Source organism: Gymnodraco acuticeps, unplaced genomic scaffold (genome assembly GCF_902827175.1).
Source record: "Gymnodraco acuticeps unplaced genomic scaffold, fGymAcu1.1, whole genome shotgun sequence".
Lineage (NCBI taxonomy): Eukaryota > Metazoa > Chordata > Actinopteri > Perciformes > Bathydraconidae > Gymnodraco > Gymnodraco acuticeps.
In genome coordinates, this window is record NW_022991350.1 from 132,510 (window position 1) to 157,210 (window position 24,701).

Sequence of the window (24,701 nt, forward strand, 5' to 3'; positions counted from 1 at the left end):
GACGGGAGCCATTTGGGGGTGGAGCCCCTCTTATCATCAGATCTGTCTGAAACAGGCTGCCGTGCCTCAGCGTTCGGTGAACCCCAGCCAAGTTCCGGATGTTACAGGGGTTCCACCGGAATATCTGTACTTCAAGGAAGTATTCAGCAAGACGAGGGCTACTTCCCTACCACCACACCGGCCTTACGACTGTGCCATAGACCTGCATCCCGGCACCAGCCCTCCCAGGGGTCGATTGTACTCCCTGTCTGCTCCGGAAAGAGTTTCCATGGAGACGTATATCAATAACTCTCTGGCGGCTGGGATTATTCGCCCTTCCTCATCACCCGCTGGAGCGGGGTTCTTCTTTGTCGAGAAGAAAGACAAGACCCTAAGGACCTGTATCGACTTTCGGGGTCTTAATGACATTACTATAAAGAATCGATACCCACTGCCTCTTATCTCCTCTGCATTCAAGTTGCTGCAGGGAGCAACCATATTCACCAAGCTGGACTTGCGTAACGCATACCACTTGGTACGTATTCGCGAGGGGGATGAGTGGAAGACCGCCTTCAACACCGCCTCGGGGCACTACGAGTATCTGGTGATGCCTTTTGGATTTACCAACACCCCTGCAGTATTCCAGGCGTTGGTAAATGACGTGCTCCGTGACATGTTGGACTGGCACGTATTTATTTACTTGGATGACATCCTGATCTTTTCCAAGACTCTGAAAGAACACGTGCACCACGTCCAGGCGGTTCTCAAGAGATTGCTGGAGAACTCGCTGTTTGTTAAAACGGAGAAGTGTGAGTTTCACACATCCTCTGTCTCTCTTTTTGGACTACATCCGGTCGGCCCGCAGACTGAATTCCCGACAGGCTAGATGGGCCCTCTTTTTCACTCGGTTCAATTTATCTCTCTCCTACCGCCCAGGTTCTCTGAATATTAAGGCTGATGCTCTATCTCGTCAGTTTGGGGAGGGAGGGAATATTCCCAGAGGCTCGGACACCATCCTTCCGACTCCTCAGCTCGTCGCCGCCCTCACCTAGGAAGTGGAGGAGAGGGTCAAGGCCGCCCTGGAGGGCCAGCCGGGACCCAGTGCTTGTCCTCCGAACCGCCTGTTCGTTCCGCAGATGTTGAGGTCTGATGTTATCCAGTGGGCCCACAACTCCAGACTCACCTGCCATTCTGGTATCCAACGTACCCGGGAGATAGTCCAGCAAAGGTTCTGGTGGGCAACACTTAAGGAGGACACCAGGGAATTTGTTAATGCCTGCCCTGTGTGCAATCAACACAAGTCTTCTCACCAGGCTCCTGCTGGTCTCCTACAACCTCTGCCTATCCCTCATCGCCCCTGGTCCCACATTTCTCTGGACTTTGTTACTGGTCTGCCACCGTCCAACGGGCAAACTGCCATCTTGACGGTGGTAGACCGGTTCAGTAAGATGGCTCATTTTGTGCCGATACCCAAGCTCCCCTCAGCTAAAAAGACGGCGGAGCTGGTCCTGTTCCACATGTTCCGGCTCCTTGGGCTACCTACCGATGTGGTTTCCGATCGTGGTCCCCAATTTACCTTGGTGTTCTGGAGGGAATTCTGCACGCTCATTGGGGCCACGGTCAGTCTGCCATCCGGTTTCCATCCTCAATCCAACGGTCAGACTGAAAGGAAGAACCAGGAGATGGAGACAGCTTTACGTTGTATTGTCTGTATTCCACCGGGTCCGTCTGCGCCGTGGTGACCCGATGGTATACAGCAGGGGTCGGCAACAGGCGGACCGCGGTCCGGATCCGGACGCCGACCTATACGGACCCGGAGCTATAATCAATACATTAATAGGGGATTTTCGGCGCCTCCCGCTTTTTTAATGCTGATTTGGGTGACTTGTGTAATTCTTGGAGAACCGAAGAGTTTTCGTTTTGGGGGTGGGGGGGGGAGTCCGTCCGTCCGTCAGTCCGACTGACGGAAGACTTCTCACTTCAAAAAAGAAGAAGAAATCTAGACCGCAAAAATAATTAAACAAGCGAGTACCTGTTTTTCCTGGCCAAGGACAGGTTCCATGAACACAACACGAGCGTAACGTGTCTTCACGTGGTATGTCTCGTCTGAAAGGAGTGCTGACAGAGAGCACCGGAACGCCGCTCCAGCCCTTCAAATATTGCAGTAAGGCTACCCATAAGGAGCCGTACACATGCCACAGTGTTTGCGTGGCTGTGTCTTTAGTTGTAAGCACAGTGGCGATCTGTTGTTATTAGCATCTGGTTAGCTAGCTATGCTAACGAACTTAAAGAGCTTTTCTACAACCAGGTGGAAGAGAGCTCTCTCCTGAGAGGCTCAAATAACCTCAGCTCAGTGAGGTTAAGGCACACCTTGATATGATCATTTAGTTATTAATGAGACATTAGAGACTAGATGAAAAACAGGTATAAAATACTATATGACAGAAACAAAAAAGTTGTTAAAAACAACAAGAATAGAGTTTGAAAGGGGAGGGATTTGTAAAATATCCAAAAAGAAGAATCTGCTTACAGTTCTGTTTCATCTGGTGTTGAGAGATGTATATATTATATATATATAATATATATATATTATTATTATAATATATTATATATTATATATAATTATTATTATAATATATTATATATTATATATTATATATAATGTATATGTAATGTTGCTCTCAAAGTGCACCAGATTGATGCTTTTAACTTCAATATGTAATCTTCCCGGGGGAGCATGAGGTTAGGTCCCCCCCACTTAAATTACATTGCATTTAGCTGACGCTTTTATCCAAAGCGACTTACAATAAGTACATTCGACCAGGAAGACACAACCTTGAAGAAAACAGAATCATATAAGTATATCAGGTTTCATAGAGCCAAACATTTCAAGTGCTACTCAACTGGCTTTAGGTAATCCAGTCCTTTATTAGTATAAAAGTGCTTCGTTAATCGTTCTAACGCTCGAAGTGGAGTCGAAAGAGATGAGTTTTCAGTTTGCGCCGGAAGATGTGCAAGCTATCTGCCGTCCTGATGTCAAATGGGGAGCTCATTCCACCATCTTGGAGCCAGGACAGCAAACCCACGTGTTTTCGCCGATGGGAACTTGGGTCCCCCTCGCAGCGAGGGCGCAACGAGTCGTTTGGCTGATGCAGAGCGTAGTGCACGCGCTGGGGTGTACGGTTTAACCATGTCCTGGATGTAGGAAGGGCCAGATCCATTCGCAGCATGGTAAGCAAGTACCAGTGTCTTGAAGTGGATTCTAGCAGTTACCGGAAGCCAGTGAAGGGAGCGGAGGAGCGGAGTGGTGTGGGAGAATTTAGGAAGATTGAAAACCAGACGAGCCGCTGCATTCTGGATGAGCTGCAGAGGTCGGATGGCACATGCAGGTAGACCAGCCAGGAGGGAGTTGCAGTAGTCTAGGCGTGAGATGACGAGAGCCTGGACCAGAACCTGAGTCGCTTTCTGAGTCAGCTGGGGACGTATCTTCCTGATGTTGTAAAGCGTGTATCTGTAGCAACGGGTTGTAGCAGCGATGTTTGCAGTGAAGGACAGGTTGTTATCTAGGGTCACACCCAGATTCCTTGCAGTCTGAGTCGGGGAAAACAACTGAGGTGCCGATGTTGATTGTCAGGTCAAGAGTTGGACAATATTTTCCCGGGAGGAAGAGCAGCTCAGTCTTGTCAAGGTTGAGCTTGAGGTGGTGAGCAGACATCCACTGAGAGATGTCAGCTAGACAAGCAGAGATGCGTGCGACGACCTGGGTCTCTGAGCGGGGAAAGGACAGAATTAATTGGGTGTCGTCAGCGTAGCAGTGGTAAGAAAAACCATGCGGGCTAATGACTGATCCGAGCGAGTTTGTGTACAAGGAGAAGAGGAGGGGACCAAGAACAGAGCCCTGAGGGACCCCCGTAGTTAATTGACAAGGGTCGGACTCAGACCCTCTCCAAGTCACCCTGTAGGTACGGTCTTTCAGGTATGAGGTGAGGAGGGAAAGTGCAGAGCCTGAAACTCCAAGTTTTTGGAGAGTGCGAAGGAGGATCTGATGATTCACCGTGTCGAATGCAGCAGACAGGTCCAACAGGATGATGACAGAGGAGAGGGATGCAGTTTTGGCAGTGTGCAGTTCCTCCGTGACAGCAATGAGAGCAGTTTCTGTGGAGTGACCTACCTTGAAACCAGACTGGTGCGGATCCAGAAGGTTGTTCTGATTGAGATAACAGGAGAGTTGTTTAAAGACAGCGCGTTCAAGTGATTTAGACAGGAACGGGAGGAGAGAGACAGACAGGCCTGTAGTTTATAACATCAGACGGGTTGAGAGTGGGTTTCTTTAGGAGAGGGTTTACTCTTACCTCCTTGAGACTGTTTGGAAAGTGACCAGAAGTTAGAGAAGTGTTGATGAAATGGGTGAGAAACGGTAGAATATCAGGAGCGATAGTCTGAAGGAGGTTTGAAGGGATAGGGTCCAGAGGACAGGTGGTAGGGCGGGCATAAGTAATGAGGGTAAGAACCTCACTTGGAGAGAGAGGGGAAAAGGAGGTTAGTGTGTTGGTGGAAGGAAGGTCTGGTGACCCAGCGGTGAGTCAGAAAAAGAAGAGCGAATATCATTAACCTTTTTTTCAAAGTGGGTAACAAAGTCGCTTGACAGAAGTGAGGAGGGGGGAGGAGCTTTTGGAGGGTCCAAGAGGGTGGAGAAGATGGAAAATAGTTTTTTTAGGATTGGAATAGGAAGATTGGATCTTATCTTGAAAGAAAGTGCTTTTTGCCTGAGAGATTAAAGCAGAGAAAGAGGAGAGGAGAGCTTGATAGGTTAGGAGGTCGTCACGGTGTTTGGATTTCCACCATTTCCGCTCTGCTGCCCTAAGGACGGTTCTATTAGCACGCAGTGCATCATTTAGCCAGGGAGCCGGAGGGGACTGACGAGCCTGCCGAGATGTCAGAGGACAGAGCGAGTCCAGAGTGGATGAGAGAGTAGAGAGGAGAGTTTCTGCAGCAGAGTTTGGAGGCAGGAGTTGGAACGAGTCAGAGGAAGGGAGGGCTGAGAGCACCGACAAGGCAAAGGTAGAGGGAGAGAGGGAGCGAAGGTTACGGCGGATAAGTGTAGGATGGGAAGAGATTAGTTTGTTATGTTTGGAAAGGGATAGAGAGAATGAAATGAAGAAGTGATCGGATGTGTGGAGCGGGGTTTACAGAGAGGTTAGAAGTAGCGCAGTTCCTTGAGAATATGAGATCAAGGACATTGCCAGCTTTATGAGTCGGTGGGGACGGAGAGAGTGAGAAAGCAAAGGCGGTTAACAGAGATGTTAGTTCGTCTATCTTCCCCATCTGGAGGTTGAAGTCTCCGAGAAGTACAGCGGGAGGGCCAGTTTCAGGGATGTGTGAGAGGAGATGATCTAATTCCTCCAAGAAGTCCCCCAAGGCGCCTGGTGGACGGTAGAGAACAACAATGGTTAACTGTATAGGATGGGTTACTGTGACGGCATGGAACTCAAAGGTGGAAGGAGTGAAGTTAGGTAGCTTGAAGAGGGAAGAGCTCCATTTGGGAGAGAGCAGGAGACCAGTGCCACCTCCTCTGCCAGTGGGTCTGGGTGTATGGGAGAAGGAATATGCAGTGGAGAGAGCTGCTGGGGTGGATGTGTTGGATAGAGTAATCCAGGTCTCAGTGAGAGCAAGGAAATCCAGAGACTGCAGGGAGGCGTAGCCAGAGATGAAGTCAGCCTTAGGAACAGCTGACTGGCAGTTCCACAGGCCGCCTGAAACTAGATGTTGGATCTCAGTGGAGCATGTGGGATAGACGAGAGCAGGCCGGTTATATCGATTACGAGATACACGGGGCCAGTGATAATTGCGAGAAGACACATGAACAGGAATGGAGAAAATACATATGATTATAGCATGAGGGGCTAAACAACCAAATAAAATGAAACAAAATAGAAAATAAAAACACCAGCGATACTTAGCTCAATCAAAGTAGGATTTGCCTCCTCTTTGCCTCCCTCGTGACTCCTGTAGGACTCTAATGTCTTTGTCAGTCTTGACTCCTGTAGGACTCTAATGTCTTTGTCAGTCTTGACTCCTGTAGGACTCTAATGTCTTTGTCAGTCTTAGCCTGTCTGACGCTGAAGCTGACGCTCCAGGAAAGAGCTACCCGAAATGGACGCCTGATTGCTCAGTTCTCACAGCTGAAGTTAATTAGTTAACTATCTACAGCTGATGGGCGACAATAGACTGGCCCTGCCTATGTTAATAATGCAGGCTTGAGTGCTGAGACCAGTAAAGCAGGTTTCGCCTGAGCAGATCTGAGATTTAAAATCTCTCAAAAGCGATTTAGCTGTTTAAGCTACAGTAACAATTATACAGAGTCGAATAAATGAAACCGAGAAGTCTAATTAAACAAGAATATAACTTACAGTGGTTGCTGCGTCAATAGGTAATGTCGTCACCGGGTCCAGATGCACACAAATCATGTTCACATGGATAGGATACTAAATACATTTGCACACATCTTGTGTCCATATCTTTCTGTTTTGGTGGTCACGCCACACCGTGCACGTGAGTCATGGTGATATATCTGGATTGGTTACTTGTTCTTTGCACAGCATGAAAGAAAGGTGAAATGAATGGGCTGTGATTTTAGTTTTTTTAAGCAGAGGTTGAGTTCAATCATTTGTACGACCCTCAGAGGATGTTGTAAAAATTGAAAGGAAAAAGGTTCCCCACCCTTTCTGTAAATAATAATAAAAACCCTTGATTTATAACTTAACATCTCTGTCTCTATTGATCTGAGTATATTATGAAGAACAGTTCATTGAAGCATTATAGCACAGGCCTTTGTCAGATGGTATTACGTTGTTTTTTCTGCCTCTTATAGTTCTCTCTTTTTTCACCTACCTGTGTTTGCATCACTGAAACCAATGAGCACCTGCATGTGTGTGAGAATGGCCCTGACTCCATGTCAGCCCAGATTTACAAACTCCTGGCAGGACAAGCTCGAGCTCAATTCTCACACTGAATGTAAACAAAGTGAGTGAGGGACTGCAATATAAGAGGGAAAGAAAGAGAAACTTTAAACTGTTCAGTTGTTATGATGTAAAGACTGATATTGTTCTATAATCGGCTGAAACTGTTATGTCATGATGTCAAACGGTTAACAAAGAAAAAGAGACACTCAAGCTGCTGCTACACTTAATTTTATTTATCTAAAATTAAGCACTTTTAAGATGCACACATTTTCAAAAGCTATTTTATTTATTTTCTCTATTTTATTTTTAAATGCAGCCCGAGAGGAACATTACACATATCCACAGTACTTACTGTATATCTGTAGTTCAATGTTAATTGACAATAAATATTGTTGTTTTTGAATTGTACTTTCTTTATTTGATTGGCACTCAGTTGTTGATTACATGCAGACGTTGATAAAGCTACAGGTCACTTCAATATATATCACATTAATTCATGAAGCAACTTAGACATTTTGATGTTCCGGACCTTTGCATGGGGAGATTTTCTCTAACTGGACCTCATTGAATATTAGTTGAAGACCCCTGGTATACAGGGTAAGGGCAGACTGGCCATCTGTGTGTTCTGGAGAATCACAGAACGGCCGGTGTTGTGCCTTAGGTTGAAGGCTTGCCGTAGATTGAAGCCCTGTTCGCGGGGACGTGCACAGGTGACGTCATCGCCTGTATTGAGCGTTCGCCTAGTTCAGTCAGACAACTCACGTGTTCCTTTAACATGTTTATTAGAAGCAGCATATAGTTGAGTTTGGCGTCTAGGCTCGGGCATCATCACTCCATAGATATACATAGCACGATGAGTGATGATCAAATAACTAACCCCCGAGCCTACAGGTGGAAGCTGGGGTGGAAGCTGGGGTGGTGGTGGGGCAGCAGCGACGTAGAGGTAGCTGCAGCAATAGCAGCAGCAAGCAATGCATGGAGAGAGATCTGGCAGACTTCTGATCTCTCAGGCAGTCTGCTGCTATTGAGAGACTTCTGATGCTCAGGCAGTCTGCTGCTATTGAGAGACTTCTGATCTCTCAGACAGTCTGCTGCTATAGAGAGACTTCTGATGCTCAGACAGTCTGCTGCTATAGAGAGACTTCTGATCTCTCAGACAGTCTGCAGCTATTGAGAGACTTCTGATGCTCAGACAGTCTGCTGCTATAGAGAGACTTCTGATCTCTCAGGCAGTCTGCAGCTATTGAGAGACTTCTGATGCTCAGACAGTCTGCTGCTATTGTGAGACTTCTGATGCTCAGACAGTCTGCTGCTATTGCAAGATTTGATGGCTCAGGCAGTCTGCTGGAATAAGTGAGAGAGGCATAGCATGTGGTAAAACATTATCTTAGAAGGATGTGATACACCACCACCACCAGTTATATGCATAGCTTACCGTAGGAGTTTAACAGTTTTTGGTTAGCCAGTACGGTGCGGATATCAGGTCGGATAGGGCATACGTGTGGTTACACGCACAAGGGCAGAATAAGCAATCATTATAAAACAGAGAATGACAGGACAGGGATGCAATTAGATGAAACCGTTCTGGAGAAGTGCTGATTAATGAATAATGTAATGCAATGAAGTTATTCTGCAGATGATTAAAACGTGAGCCGAGTGAGTGACTCATTGCTGTGAGAGACATACGCTGCAAGACTACATTGAGCATGAGTTGTTTATATTGCATCCATTCCTTATGCTTGACGGAAAAGTGTGCACTGAGACATTAGCTGAGGTATGCTAGTGAGGTACCAGATAGAGGGGATCGTACGATCATTAAAGCAAGCACGGTTTGCACCACCACCAGTTATATGCATGAAAGTATGAGGGAGCACCTGTGCATTCTTTCTTTTATATTATTCATTTTTCAATATATAATTATTTTATCCGGACTCCCCCAACCCAAAGGGGTGCCGAGATACGAATTTGATGAGACACGGAGCGATCGTCAAGGAAAGTGGCGATCATGCCTAAACGTGCTGTGAACACGGATAAAAGTCATTTTTCTGCTTGTTGAATTTCCTGGGAGGGATTGAATGCGGCGTAGAGGGCCTGCACGCAGTCGGCTTGTGCGTAATGCGACTTCCGTGTTCACGGATCAGCTGATCGAAGGGCCTCGACTCGGTTCTGATGCCGGATCGGCTTGTTCGCTTATGCCGAGACGGCCGGACGTACCCGTGTTTCCGCGGATTGAGGTCTTCTCCTCTCGCTCTTGCTTGATATCTGCTACGAGGATCTGAAACGGGTATGTCGGCAGCATGAACACCTGAAGTCACAGCTGATTGAAGTCTAAAATGATGGTCAAATATGTATTGCGCTTCCCTTCATATTCACGTAACGGAAATGATTCATTTATTTCCATTTATAGTAGAATACTTGTACACTTAATAATAATAATGGGTTCCATTTATAAAAGCACTTCATATTTGATTTCAAATCCCGAAGTGCTACAAGTAGTGAGCATAAACAATATAAATAAACATTACACAACACGGTAGAATTAATAAAAAGCAATCAAAATAAATAAATAAAAGGGTGATAAAAAGGTCTAGGCAAAGGCTCTTTTGAAGAGATGGGTTTGGAGGCCTTTTTTAAAAGCCTCCACGGTCTGTGGTGCTCTCATTTGTTTGGTTACAACTTCTGTATAATTGCCTCAAATATGACTAAGTTACTGCAGGCCAAATATTTCCATAATAAAACATTGCTTATGCAGAATAGTATTATATACCTGCCAAGATGCGATTCCTAATGCTGCGTTCGCACAAGGAATTGCTGCTGAAGGGGGCAGGAAGCTAGAACTTGTGACTGGATCTGGGACTCCAATTCCCAGAATCCTTGGGGGTGTGACGTCAGTGGCACAACGTGGTTGAACGCGGAAGTATAAACATTTGTTTACATTGCAGGCAGAGGAAATCGAGTTTGTTCACGGGAATATCATGGAATTAAAGGCTTCAAGCGCTGATTTTACTTCGAGAAGGTAGGACAGGATGGCAGGTACTTTGGGAATGCCGGAGTCAGCTTGCTCCTGCCTTTTGTTGTTTAAATACCCGCCGACCGAGAGACCGTATGACTCTTATGGCGCATTTCCACTGCAACGGGGTAGCCCCGTTTAAGCGTCCCTAAGCGTCCTCGCTCAGGCCTCGGGCTGCCTCGCTGGCCGGCCCAGGCCGTGGCGCATTTCCATTACAGTTTAGGACCTGGGGTAGCAACGCAGTGTAGGCGGGGCGATCGGCTTTGTTTTTGTTCACATTTCGAGTTGTTCCGTCGAGCTCCCGCTGGATTTGATCATCCCCAATGAGATGTAGGAACGTCGTCACCTCCTCGGACGACCACGGTGTGCTTTTCTTATTAGACGTAGCCATTTTTGTAGCTCATCCGTTTACAAAATGCTGTTTATAAAAATGCTGCAAGCTTGCTTCTAAATATATATATGCGACGCTAGGGATGAACTCGCGTGCGATCTTGTGACGATTCTTGATTGATTGATTGATTGAAAAGTTTATTAACAGCTTGTATATTGAGTACAGTACAGTACAGCTCAAAACATACAATTGTTACGGGGATGCAGACCAGAGAAAGACTTTTGTCTTGTTTACATCAGGGTCCCCCATTTCCAATTCTCTCTGACCAATCAGCAGTCGAGAGTGTTGACGTCACTAGTTCAGCCCTGGCCCTGGTCGGATAGAACCACGATTTTATGGGGCCGGAAAAAGAGGGAAAAAGTACCCGCTAGCCGGTACTAGGCTATATGGAAAGGCCACCAAAAACTGGCCTGGCCGCTTGAGGACGGTTAAGGACGCTTAAACGGGGCTACCCGCTGCAGTGGAAATGCGCCATTAGCTGACACACAAGAGAGGGGTTGTTACCGGAGCTGGCGTAGAACTTGTGACTTCCTCTGGCCCAAAGGATATTAAAAGCTACTCCAGATGAGGACGGAAGGGAGTGGGACACCTGAATGTGTGTCGTGTGGGAGCTGTGTGTCGTTCCAGCGGCATCTGAACCATGCTCTGAGCTAGCCTGTGTTTCGGGAATGAGGCATTTCTTACGGCTTCTTGTGTATGATGATTCGGTTCCAGAGTCGGAGATTGCAATAGACATTTGCAAGGACAGCACCGGCAGGCAAGCAGCAGCAACATGAAACACAGCAGCAGGAACATGAACGCAGCAATAGCAAGTGAACGCAGCAGTGGCAGCAGCGAGGTAGCTACAGCAATAGCAGCAGCAAGCAATGCATGGAGAGAGATCTGGCAGGTTAAATAGAGCGGCATATTAAGGAGACTCTGTTTGTTTGGTTGGTTGTAGAGTGGCAAGGGGGCGTTATGTATGAATGCAGCATAAGTGCTCGAGTTGACTGCCTGAACTAGCTCGCAGGCTTCGCCCCATTTTTCAAAGCGTTTTTATCTCTTTTGAATGATATATTTCCCATCAGATTAAACAGCAAACGGCTGAATAAATAATGTGCATACAATTGCGAGGTTGCTCGTTTTAAGGACAGACAATGAAAGGATAAGATGTCATTATTTAGTATAGTCAGTATAGTCCTATTTCTTAAAACCTTCGCTGTCTGGCAGCTACAACACCTTCTCTGCCGGATATGGAAGCCCCTCTTTAGTTGTTCACCTGCTGGGCCCAGAGTAACATGCTTTGGTGAGAATAAACTAGAGGGGAACAGGCAATATTTGATTTTGGTGACGTTGTGACTGTCTTGGACAAAGTTGTAGAGGGGGTGCCATATTGTTATAGAGAACAGTGCAGATCTTCCCTATTGACACCAGGATTAACCTCGTCTAAAATAAGGAACATTAATAGTGTGATGGAGGCACAGATATAAGATCAATAATACACTTTATTTTAGGGCACCTTTCAAAACATTCAATGTCACAATAATAATAATACAATACAAAATTAAATGTGAGTGGCATTACAATACAAACATGTGTTGAGTAGGAAAACACAGAGGAAAATGACATTCAAAGGAGCAATTAAAGTGAGTGAAGCCAGTTTGAACACATTATCTTTTAGGCTTGATTGAAAATAACAGTGTCTGACATATGTTATATCATTACTGTCATATCATTGCTTACTATTCGTGGTTATCAGACACTTAAACAACAGAGAAGGTTTTAAGAAATTGGATAATATGTCATTTGTCAGTATATTCCTGTCATTGTCTGTTCTGTAGGAAGGAGGAACATAACAGAGTGGGACTGCACTCAAAAACGGAAGTTTGTTCCAATACGAAGATTGTGGTTATCTGAAAAGTGTCCTTAAAACGAGCCTCCTTGCAATTGTATGCACATTATGTATTCAGCCGTTTGCTGTTTAATCTGATGGGAAATATATCATTCAAAAGAGAGAAAGTAAATAGTCTCTATATCTTTCGTTTTTCCGCTTAGAAAACTAGGCGAACGCTCAATAAGCGGGTTGACGTCACCTTTGCGCGTCCCCGCGAACAGGGCATCAATCTACGGCAAGGCTTCAACCTACGGCATAACACCAGTCTTCAGCGGGCCGTTCACGGCCGGCTCGGTAGGCTGACGGCCGGCACCGCCCTTAATTTTTTTAAACGCCATCATGTAAGTTGCGGCGACAGAGGTCCACAGTTGCCCCGCAGCGAGGCTCCCCCCGCCCTCCCGTAGACAGTTCACGTGCTCATAACTTCATAACACCAAAGACGGGTCGCGGTAAACGCTCTGAAGTGAGGCTCCACTACACTAAGAAAGAGAAAGACAAGGCACAGTGTAATGCCTGTTAATAGCTGGCCACAGGCATAGCTCAGTTAAAATAAAGCACAGCTATTGTGTAATACATTTGTATTGCATGTATATTTTTTATTTGTAAAAATATCAGTTAAAGCTTAAACGAATAAAGATATTTTTGTTTTCTAAACGTTTGACCTCTTTCTTTTACAATTTTGGAATAGAAACGGGGAATCGATAAGAACCGGAATCGATACATTTCAGACGATACACATCCCTACTCCTCCGTTATAGCTCCTCAAGAGAGCCTCCTCCCTCCTCTCACCTTTCTCCTCTCTCCTCTCTCCTGTCTCCTCAGTTACGGCCCGTCCACACGGCGGCGTGCGTTGAAGCTTGCCGGCGGGCGTGTCTGAAACTCGACCAACAACCAATCACATGAATCTCCCGCCCCTGACAACAAGCAGCGGTTTGATTGGCTAGAGCTTGTACTGGCATATGATTTGATTGGCTGGCGCTTCTGCCGAGGCTTCAAAAGTTGAACATTGCTCAACTTCTGCAGCGAGCCACGCCAGCAAAGCTCTGCTTCGCTTCCCACAATGCAGTTCGGCTAAAAAGTGCCGTCACCCCATTCAAAGTGAATGGTGACGCTTTCAACGCAAGCCGCTGTGTGGACGGGCCGTTAGAGCTCCTCCAGAGAGCCTCCTCGATCCTCGGTCCTCGATGTGCATTTAGAGAAATGAGATGTCCTTCAAAATGGCACGCTGAAATCCTTTTCCGGGTCACTACCGGAGGACCGAGGAGTCGAGGAGGGGAAATGAGAGAAATGGGAAACCTTCATGATGTTGTTGTCATGTTGTTGTTGTTGTCCTGCAGACTCTGTCCAACGAGGAGCAGGTGGTGGTGATCCAGGCCCGGACGGTGCTCACTCTAGCAGAGAAGGTACTCAGCTGACCTCTGACCCTGTGCTGAATTCCAACAAAACTATTGATACATCATCTCAGTTGACCTGTGTCTGTCTGTCTGTCTGTCTGTCTGTCTGTCTGTCTGTCTGTCTGTCTGTCTGTCTGTCTGTCTGTCTGTCTGTTTCTATCAGTGGCTGGAGTCCATCGAGGTGACGAAGGGGTCTCTGCAGCAGAAGATGTTGGACATTGAGACGGAGAAGGTAAAGTAGATTAGAAGACTGTCTTCGGTCTCAGATGGCATGTTTATAACATTTGTGCAAAATATAAGACCTCTGACCTCTCTGTGTTCCAGGATCTGTTCAGTAGACAGAAGGGTTACCTGGACGAAGAGCTGGACTACAGGAAGCAGTCCATGGACCAGGCCCATAAGGTCGGTTTCCTGATGAGGGTGGGTCAGGGTTATAGAGCAGGGTGAGGGTGGGTCAGGGTTATAGAGCAGGGTGAAGGTGGGTCAGGGAATGCTCCGGTATTGGGACAAAATTAACATGGGATCACTCCGGTCATTGTACGTACTTCATCTCACTGGAATATTAACGGTCAGATGGAATACAACATCGACCCAATTTATCCGGTCAATGACGGGAGAGTTTTGAAAGTGACAAAACACTGTTTTCACACATTTAAAAACAATTAAACAATGTTTACCCAGGATTCAGGCACCTTCCCTGGCTTGTAAAATGTGGTGATGCGCCCTGGAGGTATCAGACTATTTAAAACATGTATACCCAGGATTCAATCACTTTTCCTGGCTTGCAAAGTGCTGTGAAGCAGCCTGTTCTCTGGGTGCAGTCTGGGTGTGCATGGAGGGGTTTAGTCCGAGTGAGGAGTGCTCAAGTGTGGGAGGATGTGTAAGGCAGAGGAGGGTAAAAAAAAAAGTTAAAGTGTGAACTTCCAGCAGGGCAGGTGGTGCTGTGAATAAGGCCGAATATTGATGCTGGTGTGCGGACGGTAAAGCACCACAAAATCCACCACCTTTAAGTGTTACCAGGGCCATGAGAACATCCTCCACAGGAGGGTGGGTGGTGCTGTGAATAAGGCCGAATATGGATGCCGATGGGCGGACGGTTAAGCACGGCAAAATCCACCCCCCCTTTAAGATAACCAGGGGCATGAGGTTCTGTAGGGTGTGAACATCTGGGTTTAGTCCGTGGGGGAGTGCTTAAGTCCGGGGGCCCGGGGTCTCACGGTGTGCGATGTTATGGAAGTGCGCATGTTAGGGATATATGCTGGAGCTGCTTAGTCCGTCATTTGGGGCTCTGTGAGGGGCTACAAATAGGTGATTTGCCCGGTCTATTTCATGATTTTAGAAATTCTCGAAAAAACGGATAAGTGCCAACGGAGGAGGGGCTCAAAAAAGCGCAAGTCTTCGGCGCTTAGGGCGGAAGCCCCGGACACATTTTCACTCCCCTGTTGCACTTTACAACGGAGAGGGGAATCGAGACCTCCCTTCATCTGTCAACAAAAATGCATTCATCTTTTCCAAGCTACCATCTGCACGAAATCGGAAACCCGGTTTTTGAGAGCACTTAGAAAAAAAACGGCTGTTTCACATCATGGAGGAATGTGTCCGCTACATGAGTGCTTTGGCTCGGATACAATTGTTGCCTGGAGGACCCCAATCATGGTTCTTACCAAACTTTAAGTTTTTGAACTGGTCTCTGGAGGAATGCAAGGGGAGTTGTCAGGGAATTATGAGACACTATTTTGGGATACAATTTCTCCATTTTCACCCCTTTCCTCTGGTTCTCCCAAAATATAACAGAGTATTTTCCTGATTTCTCACTGATCGAATGAAAAACGCGACCCGCCATCGGAGGGCCTCCGCCGGCCCGGCCTCGTGTCGGTGCTCTGGCGGTCGGTTCCTCCGAACTGAGGGTTCGACTCTGATGGCCGGGAGGATGTGCTGCGTTGGGGAATTGACGGAAGCGCACCACCAGGAGTGGAGCCTGCGGCTTAATTTGACTCGGGCAACCTCACCCTGCCCGGACACGGAAAGGATTGACAGAACATTTTCTAGCTGACACTGCTTCTAATAATACTTTATGATGTGCTGACAGCCAGTCCACCACACAATAAACAAAAATGGCTGTCTGATACCCTGGATGAAAGTACCCTCTCTAAGTGCACTATGTCTCAGATATATATGATGCCTGGAGACCCCCCCAGCCTGGTTCTTAACTTTAAGTCCAAACTGGTCTCAGGAGGAATGCAAGGGGAGTCGAAAAGGGACTCTTCTTGCTGTTTGTCTTGTCAAAATGTAGGGGTGTGTTTGAGGGGAGGGCCCTGGCTGTTTCGGCAGCCTCCGCTCCTCTCTTCTCTCCCTCCCCGAGACCAGCTCGTGCTCCCGCTGTAAAAGGCAGGTGCGCGGGCACCCACTGCCACTCACTCTGAGCCTGGCTCCCGAGCAGCGCGTTCTCCCCGGCAGTCCGCCAGCAGAAGAAAAACACCCACCTCTCCGACTCTTCCGAGGGACGAGGGAACCGCGCGGGGGGGTCTGCTGGAGGCTCCTGCCGGGTGCTCCGTCCTGCGTTTCACCGGGACCCGGCTCCAACACTCGGAACTCTGACTCCAGCGCGGTGTGGCGGCCTCGCCCTGGCCGTCCACCGTGCGCCCTCCGGGTACCTGACTCCCCTGCCTCCTCCGGGGGCAGGTGTGAGGGGTTCAATGCCTCTTCCCCCCGCTGCGGCGAATGCCGGAGCGGGATGGAGCGCCCGGAGGTACTGTTGTCCCCACGTTACCATGTTGTCTGGAGGATAGGACCAAGAGATGACACACTCTCTACCCGGGTTACAAGTCACTATTTTCGGACCCTTTCTTTGCTTTACCCCTGTTCTATCACTCTTTCCTCCTTTGACCATAAAACGTGTTTCCTGCTGGGGTACTGCCTGGTTCCGGGGCACCCCAAACCCTCTCATGGTCGGGGCACCATGAATTGATGCATCGGACCCAATGTTGCCATCACCAGCCCCGCGTTGGTGCGGAGGTGGGACCATTTAACCCGGTGGTAACCCAAGTCCTCCCTTGGTCCGTGTACCAGGCATTGAAGCATCAAACCCATTGTTGCAATCACCGGTAACGCTAACGCATATAAACGGAGAAACACAAAATAATTGAAATACAATTCTCTGTTTCAGTAAGGATGTCGTCCGAATGCCCGGTGTGCAGACTCTTCTATCTGGCTTTGAACAAGCACCTTAAACACAAACATGCAGTGCGTAACTTGGAGGAAAGAGGAATCATTCTTAAAATGGCTAGTGGCAGAATAAATGTTCGGACCAAACCCTGTCCCATCACAGGGTGTTCGTATGCTGGGAATAAACTGGACCGTCATGTGACTCATGGCCACCCTGAGTTCTCCCGAGATGAAGCACATCAGGTCCTGGCAAGGCTGAAGCATAGTGTGGCCCTGCAGTTGCTCCATGACCTCAGAGAGACTAATCCCATCATTGGAATGGCTACATCATTGGATATAGACAATGAGGAGGAATACCCGGTGCACCCTCCACCCTTCTCCCCACATACTGAGTGTGACGAAGAGGACTGCAGGCAGGTGATGCTGGAAAATGTGGCATTGAGGGCTCAGAAGGATGCCCTCATTGATGAGGTGAAGACCCTGCGCTCCAGGCTGAAAAAGGGGCTAAAACCCAGGCAGCAGAGTGCCACTGCTGCTGTGCTTGAGGAAGAGGAAGAATGTATACGATTTAAGGGCCTGGCAATCTCAAGTACCTCCGGCATAAACACAGCAGCCTCCTGTAGTCAGACCCCTCTCAATACTGTCATGCGGTCCCCAGCAGCCTCCCGTAGTCAGACCCCTCTCAAGACCCCGGTCAAGACTGTCATGCGGTCTCCAGCAGCCTCCGGTAGTCAGACCCCTCTCAAGACCCCGGTCAAGACTGTCATGCGGCCCCCAGCAGCCTCCTGTAATGAGGACTGGCCCTCTCCTCACTGGTCCACTGGGAAGGGACGGGGGAATACCATGCGTGAAATCACGTTGCCTCAAAGCATGGAGACGTACATTCAGACATACAGGCATCATTGTGAGGGTGTCGCACCGACAGTAAAACGGAAAGAAAGTTGTCTGTCCAATATCAGCCGGATAAAGAACTTCCTCTTATTCATGGCCCATGGTGTTAACCGGCTGTCAGATTGGGGGTACTTGTCTGAGTCAAAGCTCCGGGGGTGCAGGCTCACCCAGTCTGATATGACCCACATCATCAGAGAGGTGAAATTCAACATGAACGACTTGAAAAAGTCTGTCACTGTCCACCAGTTCAAGATGAAGAGAAACAAGCTGGATCGTCTGCCGAGCCAGGCGGAGCTTCTCGCCGCCATGGCGGCCGCTGAGAAGCGCATCCCTGATTTACTTGACCTGATGGCTTGCAACCCGACCTCAATCACCCAGTACCTGCTATATGGCTATCTATCCCTCCATTGGAGCCTCCTGTATGGCCACCGTCCGGGTGTGTACGCAAATATGACCAACATTGAGGTGTTAGAGGCGGACATAAGGGGCACTGCTGAGGGCTACATCATCCATGTGCAGGATCACAAGACTGCCAAGACATTTGGCGAAGCACAGCTGGTGCTTACAGTAAAGGAGTTTAGCTGGGTCATGCTGTGGATGGGGATAAAAGAGGGCTTGGCTCAGAATGAATTCTTCCTTTTCACAACGGGGAAGCATGCGTCCAGGAACCTGAACGCTCACTTGAAGAGGGCTTGGGCTGATGCTGGGCTAGAAACAGCCGTCACCTTCACAATCCTACGCACTGCCCTGGCAGACAATATCAAGCATCCCCAAAGATCCAGAAAGCAGGTCGATTCTCGCCAGGTTTATGTGTCACGACGTAAGCACTGCAGACCGGTTCTACGCGAATACGCCTGGAATAAAGGAGGGATTGAAGATCCGCTCCATGTTCAGGGCGGCAGCAGCAGCAGCAGCATCATCGGAAGGAGTTCTACCGCCGTCAGATACCTCCGAAGAGGGCTCAGGGGCGGATAGCAGCGATACCTCTTCTTCTGGGCCGGTTGATACTCCTAATGTGGGGGCAGAGGCCGTGGACTCAGCCTGTTTCCCTCGGTGCACCGTACAAGTTAGACGGCTAATATGGCCCCCGGGCCCCCGCTAATCATGTTTTTATCATGTTATTATTATGTTTATTGTGTATACTGTTTTTGTAAAAATGGTGTGATAATTAAATAAATAAAAAAACATTTTAATAACATTTAAGATTCCCAGGGGTTGATACAGTGCCAGGTATCAGACTATTTAAACACAGTTTACCCAGGATTCAGACACCTTCCCTGGCTTGTAAAATGTGGTGATGCGCCCTGGAGGTATCAGACTATTTAAAACAACTTTTCCCGCCTTTGAAACACTTATTTCTGGGTTGTAGCCTGTCATTTTGCAAGATATGATTTAACATTGAAGCTCTCCTGTAAATTGACATATTCTGTCCTTCTCCAGGAGAGCTTCAATGTTAAATGATATCTTGCAAAATGACAGGCTAAAAATCTCTTCCAAACGTTTAAAATCACTTTTCCCGACAATTTAAACATTATTTCTGGCTTGTAAAGTGCATTGGTAGTATCCGACTATTTTATTTAAAGGGTTACCAGGGCGATGAGAACATCCTCCACAGGAGGGTGGGTGGTGCTGTGAATAAGGACGAATATGGATGCTGGTGGGCGGACGATAAAGCACTGCAAACTCCACCCCCCCTTTAAGGTTCCCAGGGGTACGAGGTTCTTGAGGGTGTGATCATCTGGGTTTAGTCCGTGGGGGAGTGCTTAAGTTCGGGGGCCCAAGGTGCGCAAGGTTCTGGAAGTACGCATGTCAGGGAGAGATGCTGGAGCTGCTTAGTCCGTCCTTTGGGGCTCTGTGAGCCGCCACAGAGAGGTGCTTTTCCCGGTGTATTTCATGGAAGTCTGACATAGCCTGTTTGCTCATGTCAGGGAGCGATGCTGGAGCTGCTTAGTCCGTCATTTGGGCCTCTGTGAGCCGCCACAGTGAGGTGCTTTTCCCGGTGTATTTCATGGAAGTCTGACATAGCCTGTGTCCTGTGAAATAGCCTGTTTGCCCATGTCAAATCTTGCTATTAATTGATAACTTTTAATAGGAATCTCTGTTTGACATATGTTCAGAATGTGCTATTTATGCAGAAATAGCACATTCTGAATGACCCAGTGTACAAATCGTTGTGTACCTCTGTGTCACAGCCCGCTGCTGCTCTCTGCCTGTATTCACAGCACTTTTACCCAGCTTTCACACACTCATTCCTGGGTAATTAAACCAGTTTAATGCACTTTTTAACACTGACATATCCAGGATTGAAGCTGCTTTCCTGGGTTACATAGTGCTGTGAAAAAGCCTGTCTGGGTGGGAGAGCCAGATGCTGGAAGGAGCTCTCTGGTTCACAGCCCGCTGCTGCTGTCTCCCTGTATTCACAGCACTGTTCCCCAGCTTTCACACACTTATTCCTGGGTAAGAAAGCCATGTGCATCACCCTGGATCTCTGCCTGTGAGTGTGGGACCCTGCTTACAGCAGTGACTCTGCTGTACATTTCACGAGTCAAATGTTGATGAAATGGACAGATTCCTGTACATTTCATGAGTCAAATGTGGATGAAATGGACAGGTTTAAAGCTTATTTCCTGGGTTACATAGTGCTGTGAAGCAGCCTGTCCTCTGGGTGGGAGAGCGAGGTGCTGGAAGGAGCTCTCTGGGTCACAGCCTGCTGCTGCTCTCTCCCTGTATTCACATAACTTTTACCCAGCTTTCACACACTTATTCCTGGGTAAGAAAGCCATGTGCATCACCCTTGATCTCTGCCTGTGAGTGTGGGACCCTGCTTACAGCAGTAACTCTGCTGTACTTATGTTCTTGTACATTTCACGAGTCAAATGTGGATGAAATGGACAGGTTTCAAGCTTATTTTCTGGGTTACATAGTACTGTGAAGCAGCCTGTCCTCTAATTAGAGGTAAAATTAGGTCTGTCACTTTGGGTAACCGCACCATTGTCAGACGTCTCCTGAGAATGGACGTCCATTCTCTCTAGGGTGGGTCAGGGTTATAGAGCAGGGTGAAGGTGGGTCAGGGTTATAGAGCAGGGTGAGGGTGGGTCAGGGTTATAGAGCAGGGTGAGGGTGGGTCAGGGTTATAGAGCAGGGTGAGGGTGGGTCAGGGTTATAGAGCAGGGTGAGTGTGGGTCAGGGTTATAGAGCAGGGTGACGGTGGGTCAGGGTTATAGAGCAGGGTGAGGGTGGGTCAGGGTTATAGAGCAGGGTGAGGGTGGGTCAGGGTTATAGAGCAGGGTGAGGGTGGGTCAGGGTTATAGAGCAGGGTGAGGGTGGGTCAGGGTTATAGAGCAGGGTGAAGGTGGGTCAGGGTTATAGAGCAGGGTGAAGGTGGGTCAGGGTTATAGAGCAGGGTGAAGGTGGGTCAGGGTTATAGAGCAGGGTGAAGGTGGGTCAGGGTTATAGAGCAGGGTGAAGGTGGGTCAGGGGATCTTATATAAAATGTATTGTGTTTTTGTTTGTTGTTCTGCGTGTGACAGAGGATCCTGGAGCTTGAGGCCATGCTGTTCGAGGCTCTGCATCGGGAGGAGGCCTTCATGATGGAGGGGTTAAAGATGGAGGGGGGTCATCTCTCAGAGACTCTGACGGACGAGCAGAGGGACGGCCTTAAAAGAGCCATGGACCAATGGAAACGCTCCGTAATGTGTGAGCTGAGAGAGAGGGACGCCCAGATCCTCCGGGAGAGAATGGAGCTGCTGACACTCACACAGCAGGTAAACAAGTAAACAACAGGTAAACAAGTAAACATGTTAACAACAGAGGCCTGTGTGACAAAGCCCTTTCAACATGGATATCTTTGAGGTATATGGCTTAAATAACGCTAACAAACAAGCTGCCGTTGCAGGAAAGACGGCCGGCAAAAATCAGCGACTGTGTGAACGTGAACATGAATAGAATATCACCTCCATCTTCAGAGCAATCTGACTATTAGAACATTAGCGTTAAGAAAGCTTACGGAAATATCTGCCACAACACAAGTAACCGGATCAGAGTCACATTAAGTACAGTCCGCGGCATATCACTTCATAATGTATCATATATCTCCTGATCTGAGTCAGCTGAGCCGTATCTGGCCGTGCAACACTCACAGCGTCACAGACTGGATGCAGAAGTATTATTTTAAGCAACACATTAAGTTGAGGAAACACTGGAGTCAAATGTAATGAAAGTCAGATGGTGTCTTAGACGGGCAGTGATATCATAAAGCTGTTAATGTACGCATTCAAACACTTGTTCTGTTCCCAGCTGTATTCACCTTGCAGGTGCAGCTCTGTGGCTTTGATCCTGGATCAAGTGTTTAAGTCATGGATGTTTAAAGTTTAACTTCTTCATATGTCTAATATTATACTTGACTTTTCATTCAGGAAGTATGACGCTGCGCTGTCAGTACGCTTCTCCATGTCTGTGATTGGTCGAATGCTCCAGATACCACCCCTCTCATGTGAACGCCTAACTAGATAGGACACGGCTGGCTTGAGCGATCCACTTGATAACCCGCGTCGTAGGACCGTTTAGCGAGGGCGCGTATGTTTTGGATTAGGCCAACCGGCTAACTCAAACATATCCAGGTTAGGTTGAACCATCTTCGTAGTACAGGCCTCTGTTGTTGTGTTTACCTCACAGGTGTTGTTGTGTTTACCTCACAGCTGTTGTTGTATTTACCTGACAGCTGTTGTTGTGTTTACCTCACAGGTGTTGTTCAATCAATCAATGTTTATTTATATAGCCCAATATCGCAAATGTTACATTTGTGTCAGTGGACTTCACAGTTTGCACAGAATATCAGTATGACAATACAACACCCTCTGTCCTTAGACCCTCTGTCCTTAGACCCTCTGTCCTTAGACCCTCTGTCCTCAGACCCTCTGTCCTCAGACCCTCTGTCCTTAGACCCTCACATCGTACAAGGAAAAACTTCCAAAGAAAACCCACAGTTTAAAGGGGAACATGGGAGAAACCTCACGGAGAGCAACAGAGGAGGGATCCCTCTCCCAGGACGGACAGACGTGCAATAGATGCCGTGTGTTGTTGTGTTTACCTCACATCTGTTGTTGTGTTTACCTCACAGCTGTTGTTGTGTTTACCTGACAGGTGTTGTTGTGTCTGTTTCAGAGGATCAAGGATCTGGAGGAGTTTATAGAAGCACAGAAGCGACAGATCAAAGAGCTTGAAGAGAAGGTACAGACCAGAAACACAGATCAACTGTCAGATCAAACTCTGATCGTGACTCTGATCCTGACTCTGAACCTGACTCTGATCCTGACTCTGATCCTGACTCTGATCGTGACTCTGATCCTGACTCTGAACCTGACTCTGATCCTGACTCTGATCCTGACTCTGATCCTGACTCTGATCCTGACTCTGAACCTGACTCTGAACCTGACTCTGATCCTGACTCTGAACCTGACTCTGATCCTGACTCTGATCCTGACTCTGATCGTCACTCTGATCCTGACTCTGATCCTGACTCTGATCCTGACTCTGATCTTGACTCTGATCGTCACTCTGATCCTGACTCTGATCCTGACTCTGAACCTGACTCTGATCCTGACTCTGATCCTGACTCTGATCCTGACTCTGATCCTGACTCTGATCGTCACTCTGATCCTGACTCTGATCCTGACTCTGATCCTGACTCTGATCTTGACTCTGATCGTCACTCTGATCCTGACTCTGATCCTGACTCTGAACCTGACTCTGATCCTGACTCTGATCCTGACTCTGATCCTGACTCTGATCGTCACTCTGATCCTGACTCTGATCCTGACTCTGATCCTGACTCTGAACCTGACTCTGAACCTGACTCTGATCCTGACTCTGAACCTGACTCTGATCCTGACTCTGATCCTGACTCTGATCGTCACTCTGATCCTGACTCTGATCCTGACTCTGATCCTGACTCTGATCTTGACTCTGATCGTCACTCTGATCCTGACTCTGATCCTGACTCTGAACCTGACTCTGATCCTGACTCTGATCCTGACTCTGATCCTGACTCTGATCCTGACTCTGATCCTGACTCTGATCGTCACTCTGATCCTGACTCTGATCCTGACTCTGAACCTGACTCTGATCCTGACTCTGAACCTGACTCTGATCCTGACTCTGATCCTGACTCTGATCCTGCCTCTGATCGTGACTCTGATCGTGACTCTGATCCTGACTCTGAACCTGACTCTGAACCTGAGTCTGATCCTGACTCTGATCCTGACTCTGATCCTGACTCTGATCCTGACTCTGAACCTGACTCTGATCCTGACTCTCTGATCCTTGCCCTGTACTACGAAGCCAGTCCAACAGACCCTGGAGTTATCTTAAATAACCCTAACAAACGCGTTCTCGCTAAACTGTCCTACGACGCTGGTTATCAACTCAGTAACTCAAGCCAGGGTTTGTCTGTCCGGCTGAGAGTGCGTTCACGTGAAAGCAGCGGGGCAACATTTGACCAATCACAAACAAGTTTGGACATATTTGCTTGTCCAAACATGGACACGCTAATGTTATAATAGTCAGATTGCTCTGAAGATGGGAGGTGATATTCTATTAATGTTCACGTTCACATAGTCGGTGATTTTAGCCGGCCGTCTTTCCTGCAACGGCAGTTTAAACTGTATTTCCTTTATCCTGTAAGATGACTTGATAGCTGTAAACTCCGCACACTGAGCTCTGATTGGTCAGCAGGCAGTGAGCTCTGATTGGTCAGCAGGCGGTGCTTTCACTGAGTTAATCTCTTATCTGGAACCTAACGTTCTCCGGAGCAGGTTTAACGTTCAGCATAAGTTACCATGGGGATCTACCCCGGTAAGAAGAGAACCAGCATTGTAGGACCGGAAACCCAACGTTAACCCTGAAGTTACCTCGCTAACCCAGAGTTAACCCTGAAGTTACCTCTCTAACCCAGAGTTAACCTGAAGTTACCTCTCTAACCCAGAGTTAACCCTGAAGTTACCTCTCTAACCCAGAGATAACCTGAAGTTACCTCTCT

General features: G+C 47.8%; 1 protein-coding gene across 8 annotated transcripts in view; it reads left to right on the top strand.

Moving 5' to 3' along the window:
• Positions 1–24,701, top strand: part of jakmip3 (Janus kinase and microtubule interacting protein 3) — a 106,769-nt gene that overhangs the window by 73,564 nt on the left and 8,504 nt on the right. For 6 of the 8 annotated variants that reach the window (XM_034240625.1, XM_034240627.1, XM_034240630.1 and 3 more), the window contains 5 exons: positions 13,553–13,618; positions 13,773–13,841; positions 13,934–14,011; positions 21,196–21,429; positions 22,829–22,894. In XM_034240625.1, coding sequence (XP_034096516.1) covers positions 13,553–13,618; positions 13,773–13,841; positions 13,934–14,011; positions 21,196–21,429; positions 22,829–22,894 — 513 coding nt within the window. Of the gene's footprint in view, positions 1–13,552; positions 13,619–13,772; positions 13,842–13,933; positions 14,012–21,195; positions 21,430–22,828; positions 22,895–24,701 lie in introns of those variants that run through there. The other 2 variants (XR_004571609.1, XR_004571611.1) reach the window with 2 other exon arrangements.